Genomic DNA, 16,441 nt, shown 5'->3' with positions numbered 1-16,441 from the left:
GAAAATGTACATAAAGTTATGAATGTGTACTTCCTAAAGCACTTTTGTACATTAATAAGTATTAATGGTAACTTTATTTATGAATTTTGGATATTTTTATAAGACATTGTTGATTCTCAGGGTTTACATAATATAAACAAAAACATCAAATAAACTTTTGAAGTGGAGATGTAACTGACAGTACACAAATCTTAAGTGTACAGTTAGTTGAATTTTTTATTTGTATATGCTCATTAATCTCCACCCAGATCAAGATATAAAACATATGTTCAGCACCTCAGAAGGCTTCTTTATGCCTTTTCTCAGTACTGACTTCTATTTCCTGTTTTTGTGTGCTATTGAAATTCACATAAATAGGTTGATACAGTTGAACTTTTTTGCATCTGACTGCTTTCATTTAACGTATCTGTAAAATTTATCCATGTTGTCTACGGTAGTTCATCTTTAAATTATTATGTAATAATTCAATTGTATAAATACACCACAGTATATTGATAGATACTTGGATTGTTTCCAGTTCATAGGTATTGTCAATAAGGATCCTATGAATATTGTTGTCCATGTCTTTTGATGATATAAATTTTCATTTTTCTTGTGTGTATATACAGGAATGGACTATCTGGGTGTTGGGATTGATAGCTTTAGTAGGTACTGCCACTCATTTTTTTAAAGTGCTTGCATCAATTTACTCCACCAGAAATGTGTGAGGGTTTCAGTTGTTCCACATCCTGTCCAGTACTCGATATGGCTAATCTTTTTAATCTTAGCCATTATGGAAATTGTGTGGTGGTCATTTGTGATTTGTACTTTCCTGAAGACCAGTGATGTTGAGCCGTTTTTCATATATTTATTGGTTGCTGTATTGCCCTTTTGTGAAGTGTCTTTTGAAGTCTGTTACCAATTTTTCTATTGGATTATCTGTATTTTTCTTACTGATTCGGGGGGCGGTTAAAAAATGTATTCTGGATTCAAATCAGCATTACAAATATTTTCACCCAATTTTGACCTGTCTTTTCACTGTCTTGATGGTATGTTTTGATGACCATAAGATCTTCATTTTAATTTTGTCCTATATCCTAACTTTTATTCATTTAATCTTTTCCTGCCCCTAGGTCATTAAGTTATCCTTACATGTATTTTCTAAGAAGCTTGGTGCTTTAGTTTCTACATTTAGGTCTTTGGTCCATCTCAAGTTAATTTTTGAGTATGCTGTAAGGTAGGGGTCAAGGTTAAAATCTTTCCCATATGAATATCTAGTAGATCAGGCACTATTTATCATAAAGTCAATCCTTTCCCACTGAATTGCAGTGGAAACATTGTCAGAAATCACAAGACCATATATGTGTGGATTTGTTTTATAAATGTTTATTCTACTCCCATTGGTTTGTCTGTCCTTGCACCAATACCACACTATCTTGTATAAAGGTTAACCATTAGAAATACATTTCACTTAAATGAAATTAAATTGAAGTGAAAGGAGGGTATTAATTAGATATTTTTCTTCTTTCAATTTTCTAACCATTATTTTTTACTACATTATTAGTAAAATTGTAAATCGTGTTTATACAACTGCCATAATTTTCACTTTGCCTTTGAAGTGTGATTCTGAGCTATTGCTAATCTGATAGATGTGTGTAAAAGTGCTTCATAGAATGTCAGTTTATTGAATGAAGTGAGTACAAGTAGCACTTGTATCATTTATCATTGACTCTGCTAACAGAGGCATGACTTTTGTTTGAAATTTGCACAGCTTTTAAAGACCTTAATTCAAGAGGGTAAAAAGAAGTTTCTCATCAGCTCTTATTGGTGCATAAGATTTTTGTCATTAGCCTTCTGTTTTGATTGGCAACTGACAAACTCAATTTTTGAAAGATACTTTGTAAGGTTTTTTTGTTGTTATTTCCAAATGATACTATACTGTAGTTTATAACCTAGAAGAAGAAATTGCACATGAAAAATTATAGTCTTAATCATATAGTATATATTGCTATACTGAAGCATCCCTGGAGGATTTGTTAAATTCTTGATTATTATTATTATTTTTTTTTTTTTGGAAGGTTTTGGGAAACTGAGATACACACACACACACACACATTTCCTCTGGTTTATATAGCTGCCTATTTCTGTATTTTTTTTTAAGATTTTATTTTATTTATTTGACAGAGAGAGATCACAAACAGGCAGAGAGGTAGGCAGAGAGAGAGGAGGAAGCAGGCTCCCCGCTGAGCAGAGAGCCCGATGTGGGGCTCAATCCCAGGACCCTGGGATCATTGCCTGAGCTGAAGGCAGAAGAAGGCTTTAACCCACTGAGCCACCCAGGAGCCCCCTATTTCTGTATTAAAGCTGTTAGAGTGCTGGCAAATCTTACTGATTTATACTTATCTAAAGATTCCCCTGAGTCATTTTTTTATATGACTAGCTTCTGTGCATTTTGTATTACTTATGTATATGCATACCTGTATATAAAATACCTGTATATTCTAATTTAATTTCTAAAATTATAAGCACACTTATTTTATTAAACAAATATTTTAAAACATTGGAAATACAAAGAACAAAATAACAGTCATCAATCCCTGTTATCCTGAATTAATTGCTGTTAATGGGTTGACATGTTTCATTCAGTTTGGGTGATAGATGGATTTATTATTTTTGTAAAATTGATATGCATAAACTCATAAGGATTCAGACCGTGCAGAAAAACACAAAGATGAAAGTTTTTAAAAATTTCTTCATTTAGAAATAATATTAAGTAACCATCATTACCATCAGTTTTTTTATTTTTTAAGATTTTATTTATTTATTTGACACAGAGAGAGCACATGGAGGGGTACTGGTAGAGGGAGAAGGAGGCTCCCCACTGAGCAGGCAGGCGGATGTGGGGCTCTATCCAGCACCGTGGAATCATGACCTGAGCTGAAGGCAGATGCTTAACAAATTGAGCCACCCAGATGCCCCTCATTGCCATCCATTTAACAACATTTTAGATACCTTTTTTAATTGGGTGAATGCATAGAGAATACTTTTATAAAGATGACTTCATATTCTAGAGTCTTTCAATTTGAATTTGAATTTAATACAAAAAAGGAAACAACTGAAAGAGGTGTGAAACTTGAAATAAATATTTTCCATGGGAGATACTTTTTCTTCAATTTTGGCTTCAGCCTTGGCTTCATGTATTTCGGGGCTCTGTTATATGCATAGGTTTCTAATTGTCATGTCTTCTTAATAATAAACATATAATACCCTTCTTTGTTTCTAGTAGCAGTTTTTGTTTGAACACTTTATTTTATCTGAAATTAGTGTAGCTACTGTAGCTCTCTTTTGGTTTTTGTATGCAAGGTTTATCATTTCCCGTCCTTTGACTTTCAACCTTTTTGTGTCTTTAAATCAAAGTGTTTCTTGAAGACAATATATAGATGGTTGGATCATTCTTTTTAAAAAAATCCATTGCCAGTCTGCTTTTTGGATGGCATGTTTAATAAATTTACATTTAACTTAATTGCTGATAAGGTAGTGCCATTTTGCTATTCTTGTATGTCTTAACTGTTTTTGTTCCTCTGTTCCTCTGTAACTGCCCTTTTTTGTGTTAATACTTTCTGGTGTGCTACTTTAATTCCCTCTAGTAATTTAAATAATTACTATTTATTTAAGTAAACGTGTGTGAGTTTGTGAGTGTAGTTAGTTAGTTTCTTAGTGGTGCCCTGGGAATTATAATTAACATCTTAAGTTGTAGCAGTTCAGGTTAATACCAACTTACTTTCAATAGCATGTTAAAGCTTTACTCCTACATAGCCCAGTTTTCCTCTTCCTTTACACTGTTATTTGTACAAATTACATCTTTTAACATTGTGTGCTCAGTAACATGGAATTATAATTATTGCTTCATTTATTTATTTATTTATTCTTTTAAATCAGGGAAAATATAATTACAAATGCAAAGTACATTAATATTGTCTTGTATTCACCTATGTCAGAACCTTTACTGCTGTTCTTTATTTCTTCATAAGAGTTTAAGTTACTGTCTAGTGTCCCGTGCTTTAGCCTGAAGGATTTCCCATATTTCTTGTGGAACAGGTTTGTTAGTGAACAGTTTTTGTTTTTGTTTTTGATTATTGAGAATGTCAATTTCTCCTTCATTCTTGAAGGATAGTTTTACTGAATATAGAAATCTTTTGTTGACAGTCTTTCTTTCAGCCCTTGAATATGACATCCAGTGGCTTTTGGTCTCCATGTTTTCTGATGAGAAATCAGCTATTAATCTTAGAATCCTTTGTCATAATCAGTTACTTCTCTCTTCTACTTTCAAATTCTCTGTCTTTTGACAGTTTGATTGTGATGCGTCTTAGTGCGGATCTATTTAAGTTTATTCTGTGTGGAGTTTGTGAACTTCTTAAATGTTTAATGTTTTGTTTTAATCACATTTGTGAAGTCTTTGTCATTATTTCTTCAGATGTTCTTCCTGCCTTCCCCTCTTCTTCTAAGATCCCCATGTGCTTAGTTAGGTTGCTGGTGTTCAGTAGGTATCTGAAACTCTGTGAATTTTCTTTCATTTTTTGTCTTCTGATTCCACAGACTGGATAACTTTAATTGATCTATCTTCAGGTTCACTGATCATTTATTCTGCCTACTCAGATGTGCCATTGAATCCCTAGTGAATTTTTCATTTTAGTAATTTTCAACTACAAAATTTCTATTTGGTTATTTTTTTAAAAAGCATTTTTATCTGTTGATGTTCTGTATTTGATGAGACATTGTTCTCGAACTTAGTTCATTAACATGGTTTCCTTCAGTTTTTTTGACCATATTTAAAATAGCTGATTTAAAGTTTTTGAGTAGTAACTCCAGGGTTTGGGCTTCCTCAGGGAAAGTTCCTATTGACTTTTTTTTTTCTGTGCAGAAACCATATTTTTTTGTTTCTTTGCATGTCTTATATTTTTTGGTTTTGTTGCTTTTATGAAGGAGGGGAGATTTTCAGAGGTCCGTATTTCACCATTCCTGCTAATGTCACCTATATATTAAATTTTCTATATAAAACATTCTTAATATAAATCCAGATATTTAAAAATTCTTACACCTTTCTGTGTGACACAAGGCTATCGACTTTTCCATGGACTTATGAGATTTTACAAATTAAACAAAATCTGTCTAGGGGTGCCTGGGTATTAGTGGGTTAAGCCTCTGCCTTCAGCTCAGGTCATGATTGCACAGTCCTGGGATCGAGCCCTGCATTGGGCTCTCTGCTGAGAGACTCTGGGACTCTGCTCCCCTCTCCCTCTCTACATACTTATAATCCCTCTCTCTCTCTGTCAAATAAATAAATAAAATCTTTTTAAAATATCTGTCTATATTAGTATTGTAAGTACTCAGAAAAATGTGTTTCAAAAAATTCAGAGAGAGGTCTTCTTGGATATTGTGATGCTGGCAAGTAGAGGTAGTGAACTTGGCATACCTTTCACTAAGTACCTGGTTCTCTACCAGTATTTTAGATGCAACAATCCTACTTAGTCCTTACAGAATCTCTCTGACGCTCTGTAAAGTTAAAGAGCTTACCCAGGACCACACAACTAGTAAATGGTAATCTAAAATATAAAACTAATCTTTAACTTGTGTACTTAAGATTTTGGTGGCAGTGTTACACTGTATAGAATACAGTGTGTACTGTGTTTTTGTGAAGTGTGTAGCCCATTGGCCAATGCCCTGAAAAATTCCCCATGGTGCTTATTGAAAGGAAGATTCCTCGGCCACAAACCTGTGCATACTGAACCAAAATCTCTGAGATTTGGGCCAAGGGTGGGTGATGATTCTCAGTTATGTTACTGTTGGGGGAGTGCTGGTTTCTGGATTGCCTTTTTCTTATGACTTGGGCTAAAAAAACAAAACAGTAGGCCATTTCAAGTTTGTATAAAAATATAATTCTATAGTTCAAAGACCACTAAGTTTTCTCATAACTTTTTTTTTTAGAAGTACAAATTCTGCACTGCTGTGAGAAGACTATATTCTGTAATAATATAACAAAACTTTTATGTCACTTCCTATGCTTATTTGTATAAGCTATGGATAAATTAAAGATTTTGTAATATGTCAAAGCTTTACATCTTTTATATGTATTATTTAACTATGAGTTGCATTTATTCATGCATTAAATTTCAGCAGAAAAATATAAGCAGTGGATGAACTACCCTTTATTTTAGGTTGAACTCCCACCACCTGATCTTGGACCAAGTTTGGCATTAAATCAGACACTCACGTTGTTGCGTGAAGTTTTGGCCTCTCACGATTCTTCAGTTGTACCATTAGATGCCCGTCAAGCTGACTTTGTGCAAGTATGTTATAAGTCATTTTTAATAATTACTTATTGCTTGTCTATTACACATTCTGTTGAAATTCTGGCATTTTATAAATATGGCATCTTAACAGTCCTTCTCATTGATTCTTCCTTCAAATATTGAACCAGGTCTCTTTATTTTTGAAGAGTATTTTATTCAGTGAAGCTCGTTGTAAAAAACATTATGATTACTGTAACCTTTAATCTTTTTAAAAATGTACTTCTCTAAGTTGGCCCCCTTCCAATTTGAGTTTCATTCTGAAGTACTGTTAACCCAGGCCTGTATCACTGATTGGGGAATAAAAAATAAATTTCATTGTGTTTGCATTTATAGGTTTTATCATGTGTCTTGGATCCTCTCCTCCAAATGTGTACTGTATCTGCCAGCAATTTAGGCACAGCTGACATGGCCACTTTCATGGTCAATTCACTATATATGATGAAGACAACACTAGCTCTGTTTGAGTTCACTGACAGACGTCTAGAAATGCTGCAGTTTCAGGTAAGTTTTACCGTAAGATGACAGCTCACTGTGATGGGGCCTTTTTTCTGTATATGATCTCGTTACTGGCCTTAATCCAGTTTTAGTGATCTACTTTTTATAAATCCTTTGGTTTAGTCTGATAGAAGTCCACATACACACACATACATAAACAAACACACACTCTTGGTATTTTGGATTTGTTTGGGGGAAGCTAGAATATATAATAAATATGATATTTTATTCAAACCATAGTTTGTGATGATGGAATGAAGCTTTTCTTATTGATTGGAACAGTTATTCTGTATGCAGATTTCAGTTTCTGAACTGTGAATAATATGCTATATTTTTCAAGCTTTCTAGCTAGTGCAGAAGGTGTTACAGAGGACAGATATATTTTTATCTATGTGTAAACCAGTGTTAGGCAAAACATTACAGTTTGTTATACCAGTGACTCTAGTCCTATAAGCCAAATGGTATCACTTAAGAGTTTGTAAAATGGCTAAAACAAAGCATTTTGTAAAATTTACCAGATACTTGGCTTCTGATTTTAAAATAGTGAGTTTTGGTAAATATAATGTTTTTAAGAAAAAATTCTGAGTGTTTTGTGTTATTGCAAGTATGTAAGTAATTTGGCAGTGGCTATGGTAAAAATTCATTTGTAAAGTTTTAGGGGTTTCTAAGGAATAAGCTTTGGTACATCTAAACTTCTGATATTTTCTAATTTCTAATTCCTTTTGAAAGAAATATAATGAAGTATGATTAATTTTTCTTTCTTATATTACTTTTTTTGTGGAATTAATAAAATTCTTTATTTAAAAAAAATTTCATTGCTTTTGACTATATTTATCACTAACTCAACCCCCAGACTCTGCCATTTGTCTCAATCTTAAGAAGTTCAGATATATCAGGTATTCATGGATCTGTTTTATCCCCAATTATCTGTGTTTCTTAACTATTCCATGGTCATGTTTTGCATTCCAAGGGGACAAGCCCCAGTGTGTAAGTACGTGTGAAGCCTGTGTTTATTCCATGCTTGCTGATCGGCTGTTGGCCAACGATGGTTGCATGGCTCAGCCCCAGAGTCAGTGGTAGAGAGGATTGCACAATGATGCAGATAGGGAAGATGTGGTGTGTTTAGGCCCTCCAAAGAAAGTTCACCTTGTGGAGTAAAGGATTCTTGATTTTCAGAGCTTTCCTATCAATTGTCTATTAATTTCCTTCCACTCTTACTTGCCTTCTTCCAGTGTTTCAAGAAAGGAGTTCAGGCTAGTCTGATTCTTTCTTTGTGGTAACTTAGTCTGTCCATCTGGAAGCTTGTAAGGATTCTCCTTCAAGTTGAGATATTTCCTCAGGATATTTTTTGGCATGTCTCTTTTTCTGTTATTTCCATTTGGATTTTGCAGAGCCATTTCAGTCTGAAGATTCATCCCTTTCTTTTGCTCAATAAAGTTTTTTACTATCTAATTAATTATCACTTTTCCATCTGTTACTTTTTATATTCTGAAGCTCTTGCCCCTTAGTTGGTTTTATCTCCAGAATCTCTCTTCGAATTTCTTTTTATACTCTAATTTAATCTTTCTTTGATGTTACTGTATTACTTTTCTTCTGTTCTTCTTCAGATACTCATTTGGTTCTTAGCAGTAACTTTTTCATCAAATGTTTATATTTGCACATCTTGTTTTTCTTTGATTTCCAGTAAGTCTAATGACTAAGGGCTCTAATTGTAGTTTCTTGGGCATTCACTTATAAAAAAAAAAAAGTTAAAGAACTCTGTGTCTTTTAGTAGAGTTGCCTCCGGAAAAGATTTGTTCTAATTATTCAGATGAGTTTTCTCTTAGAATATACTCACTGCTCTTAAGTTAGTTGTAAGTTTTTTAAGGGGAGAGGTGCTCGGCTATTGGCAAGCATCCAGATATTAATAGCACCGTTAGTATTAAACTGCGCCATGGACAAACAAACTGGTAAAACGGAGGGAACTCCCTGGTCAAGAAAAGATGGAAGACCCCAAACTCTTGAGCCTGTACTGGTAAAAGTAAGGGAGCAGCAGACTTCTTCCCACTAAGGGTTGTTTCAGTCCATCAGGGTAGTCTAACTTGTGTGGATTCTGCCTCCATTAGCATTAGCATTAGATGGGTTCCTCAAAGATATTACGAAGCAGATGAGCACATACAACTCAAATCTGCTAGCTTAAGCAGTTCCTAACCTTAAATCTTTGACCAACCTTCTGTCAGTCCTCAATTCTCCCCTGATTCTAACAAACCTGCTTCTCCAGATGGCACATTTGATTCGTTGAGTTGGTCCAAGAAGTTGGAAGGGTAAGGGAAATATGGAGGTCAGGAACATCAGGCCTTCATCTTCCCAGAAGTCTTTCTAAATATTTTATTTTACACTGTTGTTATTTTTACTGTTTATTGTTTTTTGTTTGTGTTTTGCTTAGTGCCATCTTTTAAAAGAACTGACAAAGAACTCAGATTTTTTGACTAGTGACTAATCCTAGAGTCCTCTTCAGTTATTTTTAAAGTGAGACTTTCTCTCCCTTTTGTAGGAGGACTTCCTGTTTGGGGAAGGAAAAGCTTTGTCACAGAAGCAGCCCATGTGGCTCATGGTCTGGCCTCATAGGCACTGCAAGGAGCAGGTCCCTGATGAAGAGCCGACTCCACAGTGGTCTACTTCTACTCTCATCAGTCTTATTCCCCTTTTAAAGTATTTTCTTTCTGTTGTGTTTTATTTTAGATTGAAGCACATTTGGACACACTTATAAATGAGCAAGCTTCTTATGTTTTAACTAGAGCAGGCTTGAGTTCTATCTATAACACCGTACAGCAACATAAGCCTGAACAGGTAAGCACATGGGTGTTCCTAACTGGAGAAATGCCCATTTAGAGCATGGGTTCTAGAGCTGAACTGTAGCTTGAATCTTAGCTCTGCCACTTAATAGTTTGCTTTGTTTTAAACTGGGAAAGTGACTTATCTCTGTGTCTTTCATCTGTGGAACTAGGATAATAATAGTATTTCTATTACAGGGTTCTGAAAATAAAGTGAGAAAATACAGGTACAATTCCTAGATGACTACCTGAGATGTAGCAGAGTGCCCCCAAATATTAATTTTTACCTTGGTAATTTGGTTAAAAATATGGGAAAAATCTTAGTAATAAAATGTATAAAGGATATTCATACTGGTAAATTTTCTAACTTCCTATATTACTATCAGTTAATTGAATGCATAGGTTACTGTGTAAATGTAGTCATCCCCTTTCTAACTTGGCGAATCTTGGTCTATTATTTTGGAAAGGTAAATATTTTGAGGCCAGCATAAGATCTTGTAAAGTTACAGGACTCCAGTGGAAGTAGAGAAGAGAGTGGGGGAACCCAAGAAAACTAAGTAAGGATCTTTCTTTAAAAAGCAGAGAACTCATTTAAATGGCATTAACATGAAGAATATTTTACAGTCCAGGAACTTCTAAATGAAGCTCTCAAAAATTACCAGTTCCAAATTTTTTATTCTGATAAAGCAGCAAGTAAATTTCTATCAAAGAGAAATCAATTCTGCTGCTGTTGTATACTACTGAAAACTGTCAGAGTGCAACTTCAAGCCTCCATGATTTACTGACATTTTCTAAGTGCTTCCTTGCGTTTTTGCCTTGCTTGTGTGTAAATCTGAAATATACTGGTGTTCCCATTGTTAATAAACTTGTGCTTGTCACTCCTTCCAACAAATATGATGGCGTGCCTTCATGCTAATTATGCAGAAATGATCAAGTCATAGTCCCTGCTCTAGTTGAGGTTGAAGAGGTGACACTTGAGTTCTTTGGAAAGGGGATGAATTTCCAAATTTGGGGTATCTATTAATAGACTATATTTCATAATTGAACTGAAGCTATAGCACCTTTTATTTACATCTTATTTTTGCTGTTTTGTTTTGGTTTTTTTTAGGGCTCTTTAGCTAATTTGCCCAACCTAGATTCTGTGGCACTGAAGGCTGCAATGGTAAGTGAGTAGTAAAGCATTTCAACGTAGGTTTCCTCATAAAACATTATTAATTTTTTCCTGTGTGATAATTTTGTCCTGGATGGTAATTTTATCTCTTGATATACTGCATTCTTATTGGGTGCAATAATAATGATTGTACACATGTTTCCTTTAACTAAGGTCTGACCAAGACATACATTTGTGGTGATATTCTACTCTACCCTAACACCCCATCATTTGTGGTTGGGTTTTCTTTGTTCTCAGAGTTTTATTTCTAACATAATAGAGAAACAGGAGTGATAGATGCAAAGAAGTTAGGCTGTGTATCATTGAAGACTTCTCACTGTTAGTCATCTTTGGCTTACAGTTCTTGATTTCTTCCTGAGATGATAGCTGAAATTGGATTCCAGTCTTAAAATAACATATTACTCTTGAGTGTGAGATTCCTTGAACCTCCACTTTATTTCCTTCTTTTCAAGTGAAGACCTTGCCTGCATGTCCACATGAGCGTGTTTCTACATCTTACATATATACTTGGCATGCATGTATACCCACCATTGGATGGCACTCATTCAGCCAACGTAGGGTGATCTTTTTTGGAAGCTTTAAGTAATACACAGGCAGCAGTGATAACAATGGTGTCTTTAGCTTAGTTTCTTGTTGAGTATGGTAGTGTTTTTCATGTGTGAACTCTAATCCTCTGAACAACCTATTCAACCTAGTACTGATACGCTCAACTACTGTACTGCCTATCCCATCCTAAGTATTTAAATACTCACATATGCTCACTACCATGATGGCTTGGCTTCAGCACAAAGTTCTCCTGGATGACTTTTAATGCCAAGGCTTTGTTACCTATCATCTTAACAGAGCTAAATTAAATGAAAGGCATGAGCCCACAAGATACCTAACAAGGAAAAGAGTACAGAGCCAACAGTATTAATATTAGATAAAGTGGATTTTAAAAACACTAAATAAGGGGCACCTGGGTGGCTCAATGGGTTAAAGCCTCTGCCTTCAGCTCAGGTCATGATCCCAGGGTCCTGGGATCGAGCCCCGCATCAGGCTGTCTGCTCCGCGGAGAGCCTGCTTCCTCCTCTCTCTCTCTCTGCCTGCCTCTCTGCCTACTTGTGATCTCTGTCAAATAAATAAATAAAATCTTTAAAAAAAAAAAACAAACAAACACTAAATAAGATAAATAAGGAACATTATGTCATAATAGAAGATTTACACATAGAAGTAATAGTTATAATTTCTGTTCATCAAACATCACAGCAAAAATTTTAAAAATATGATTATTCTAAAAAGTTTAAAAATAAATGAAAATGAATAAATTTTAGATTAATTTAAAAAGATAAGTTTCTTAGAAAGTTAAATATACACTCACCCTACCACCCAGTATCCCACTTCAAGGTATTCTGCCTCCCCCACCTCCAAAATGACCTAAGTCTATACAAAGGATCAGTAACCATAGTACTCAATAAATTTGTCTTCCTCCCCTTCTCTCTCTCCCCCACCAACATATATCTAGTCCATAGTGTAAAACCACAAAATATATTTAAACCCCACTACAAATTATTTTGTGCTTGGTCTTAAACTTTAATAGCAATTAAGTTGAATATCTGTCTCTCTAAAGAATCCCTCTAAATAATCTTGTTTTGTGTGTGGTCCATCATTTTATATATAACTGTCTGTAGCCGTCACTTGAATGCTTCAGGGCACGTTGAGTTCAGCATATCCTAGACTTGAACTCTTCTAAGTCTCTCCTGTCCCCCACCCCCAGGTCCTCTTCCAAATTTCCCAACTCAGAAAGTGGTAAGAGCATCTGTCCATTATCATTTCAGTGTTACCTGCTATTTCCTAGGCATCATGCTAAGAATTGGGATGAAAATAGATGTGATCTAGTATATCTAGATATCTAGATCTAGTATATTTATAGTATAGCTATTACACAACTAAATAAATGTGAAAAGTAGACAATTATGAATTATGATAATGCTGTGAGTTTAATTATACAGATCCAGATCTGGGAGTCAGCCCCTGCATCTTGTCACTAACCAAATGCTGATAATTTTACGTCTAGTTCTGTCAAATATCTCCTCTTCTGTCTACCGTGTTATTGTCCTTGTAGTCTAAGATGCATCAGTAGCTACCTATTTGGTGTCCTTGCATCTACCATTATAACCTTCCCTTCTTCCTGTAGCCAGACATAACTTCTTAAAACTTAAATCAGATTCTTCCCCCCACTTCAGTGGTTTCCTTAATGCTTTTGCCAGTAAGGATTAAAATCCTTTAAAGAATAGTAGAAGACCTGCATGAACTGATCCCTGTTAGCCATTCTCTTTCTCACCTCAAGCCTTCATCCATGCTGTCACATCCATTTTATCTCTCTGACCCCCCACTACACACACACTCTTACTTAATCTCTGTTCATCTCTTAAGATCTCACTTCAGATATCCTTTCCTCAGATTCTTTTGCCAAATGCAGAAACTAGGAGCATCCTCCTGATTTACACTTTTATAGGGCTTTGGTGTTTTCCTTCATAGCATCCATAACACAATTTGTAATTTTATATTTATTTCCATTTTTATTTGTTCATGATCTTTCTCAGTAGATCATAAGGTCTTTGAAGCTAGGGACTGTCCTCTTTTGCTCACCATTATTTACACTTTACCTAATATAGTACCTTCCTAATAATAGGTACTCAATAAATATTAGTTGAGTGATTAGGTAAATTAACAATTAACAAATACAGTGGATTTAAGAAAGTAAGGTAGACTTGAACTCTGATGACTTTTCTTGTTAATACTGTTATTCAAAAGTTTAGTGAAGGAGATTAAGGCAAGTGACTTGGATTCAGAATTTTAAAAGTAAATATTGCTGATACTGACTACATTAAGAAGTTGACACTATTAGGGAATTTTAGTTAGAATGTTAAAGCAGTAACTCGTTTTGATCACAAAGAACTCATTATTTGTACCATGGTATGTTTGCTAAGTTTTAACCCTTAGAAGTGATGATTGTGTTTGAGATGTCTACTAGCAGATATATGCACTTTATGTTTTGCTCTTTCTCTACTTCATGTAGGTTCAGTTTGATCGTTACCTGTCAGCCCCAGACAGCTTGCTGATGCCACAGCTGAACTTTCTTCTAAGTGCCACAGTGAAGTAAGTATTTTTTTGTGTGTGTATTTCAACTAGTTGGTAAAGATTCATATATTTTTAAAAATACCAAGCACATTTTTTAGAAAAAATTTACGTTGAATAGATTTACCATTGAAGATCTATAGTAACCAACCTTGTTTTATATCTGAGCACCCCTATGAGATCTGACCTGACCCTGTTCATACTTATTGCTTATATATATACAGCTCCAAAGTCTCTATTCAGTGAATGGTTTATAAAATGAATATGAGGGGCGCCTGGGTGGCTCAGTGGATTAAGCCTCTGCCTTCGGCTCAGGTCATGATCCCAAGGTGCTGGGATCGAGCCCCGCATCAGGCTCTCTGCTCAGTGGGGAGCCTGCTTCCTCCTCTCTCTCTGCCTGCCTCTCTGCCTCCTTGTGATCTTTCTCTGTCCAATAACATATAAAATCTTTAAAAAAAATAAAATAAAATGAATATGAATATAATGGGATGTGTATAGCCATAATACAAAATTCCCTTGTATTAACAAAGATGTCCGAATGACATTTAAAATGTTATGGAAGATGAATAATATATTAATTGTGCAGTGCAGATGAACTACTTTATAGATTATTTTGGATCTGGAGATAGATTTTTAATTGTTCAGTATCATGTATTTATCAGGAATATGTGTGAGACAAAGAACTGTGCATTAAAATCTTAGAATGTTACGGTTAGAAGAAACAGAGTTGATATTGTCTGACTTTCTTGATTATAAGGAAGATATTGACAAATTGACACCCAGTTGTGTATTAAATGCTTCCTATATAACAGGCAAGGACTAAGATTCAAAAGACATTTGCCCTGTCTGCATGGAGATTATAGTCTGTTGGATCAATTAGACATGTGAACAGGTATTTATATTAAAAAGTAAGAAAAGAATCAAACTTGAAGAACATATTTCAGTTATCTGCAAGGATGCAGTGGTACAGAGTGGTGGGTGGTACATTCGTTTTCTCTTGTTCTGGAGAGTAGGTCTACAGCAGTAAATAAAGCAAGGAGGCAGCTTTTGGTTCAACATACAGAAAAATTTGGTCTCAAATAGAATAGGCTGGAAATGGGATGGACCATTTTTTTCTCAGGCATAAAGTTAGGGAATTTTCCCATATTAGGTGTAGTTAAGAGTGAATGATTTTAATTTTTTTTATTTCATATTTTATTATCCTTTATAGTATAAAGATCTTATACTATCTACATAACTGGTATTCTTTTTTTTTTTTTTTAAAGATTTTATTTATTTATTTGACAGAGAGAGAGAGAGATCACAAGTAAGAAGAGAGGCAGGCAGAGAGAGGGGGGAAGCAGGCTGCTTGCTGAGCAGAGAGCCCGATGCGGAGCTAGATCCCAGGACCCGGAGATCATGACCTGAGCTGAAGGCTTAATCCACTGAGCCACACAGGTGCCCCTACATAGCTGGAATTCTAAAGACCGGAGAGACTATGAAAGGAATTCCATTATGCCATGGCTCAAATTGTGTGTGTTTCTTGAATTTTTTTTTTTTTAAATGAATACCTATAGGTCCTTTAGGTTTAACCACACATTTCAGTCTTAGTATTTGAGTATTGAGTTGTTTGGGGCATCAATAAATATGAAACATACTGTTATTCTTTTCATAATATGCCAGTTGAGGGGAATTTTTAATGTGTTTTATAAAGGATGGCGTGTAGCCAGATGACAAAAAGGAGAAAATGGACAGATTTGGCTATAAAACACTTGAAGTTTTTGATTTTTTTTTCCCACAGAAAACAACAATATAAACTGAGTTAAAATACAAACAGTAATGTGGAACAATATTTGCAAGTTATGTAACACACAAGTTATCCTTGATACGTTATCCTTAATATAGAACAAAATCCTGCAAATCAGGACAAAAGAGAAAAACAGGCACTGTATGTTTGGACAGTTCACAGAAGAAATGGAAATGGCGAGTAAATATATGAGAACATATTAGTGATCAAAAATGCAAAATAAACAGCATTGAGAATTTCTGCCTATTAGATTACTGACAATAAAAAGTTTGTTATGTGTTAATGGAAAGGGTCTGGGAAAATGGAGATTATTTCATATGCTGTTGATGAGAATATAAATTAGTACAATCCTTTTAGAGGGTAATTTGACAACATTCATCAAAATTTTAAAAACGTATGTCCTTAAACTCAGGAATACTTCTCAATAGATTTTTACCCCCCTTTCATAAACTTTAAATAATAGTTTAAAGTTACAGAACTAGCAATGGGATGATTAAGCACTTTCTATGACTGTATCTGAATTCTTTATCTGTGAGGACTCCTCAGATTCTCTAAAGCTTAAATGATATTTCAAATCAAATTTTTGTCTTCTATTACTGCAGGATTTCAGTTTTCCATTTATTCAGTTTTCCATTTTATTCAGTTTTCAGGATTTCAGTTTTCCATTTATTCAGTTTTCCATTTTATTGTTTTATTGATTAACAATAATAATATAAATTTTGTTGTT

General features: G+C 34.6%; 1 protein-coding gene across 2 annotated transcripts in view; it reads left to right on the top strand.

Moving 5' to 3' along the window:
* Positions 1–16,441, top strand: part of COG6 (component of oligomeric golgi complex 6) — a 77,063-nt gene that overhangs the window by 48,387 nt on the left and 12,235 nt on the right. For both annotated transcript variants that reach the window (XM_032314723.1, XM_032314724.1), the window contains exons 14-18: positions 6,195–6,326; positions 6,663–6,830; positions 9,546–9,653; positions 10,746–10,799; positions 13,870–13,949. In XM_032314723.1, the coding sequence (XP_032170614.1) occupies positions 6,195–6,326; positions 6,663–6,830; positions 9,546–9,653; positions 10,746–10,799; positions 13,870–13,949 (542 nt within the window). The remainder of the gene's footprint in view (positions 1–6,194; positions 6,327–6,662; positions 6,831–9,545; positions 9,654–10,745; positions 10,800–13,869; positions 13,950–16,441) is intronic.

This window comes from Mustela erminea, chromosome 15 (assembly GCF_009829155.1).
Source record: "Mustela erminea isolate mMusErm1 chromosome 15, mMusErm1.Pri, whole genome shotgun sequence".
Lineage (NCBI taxonomy): Eukaryota > Metazoa > Chordata > Mammalia > Carnivora > Mustelidae > Mustela > Mustela erminea.
Note: the sequence above shows the minus strand (reverse complement) of the source record. Positions and strands in the feature narration are given on the sequence as shown.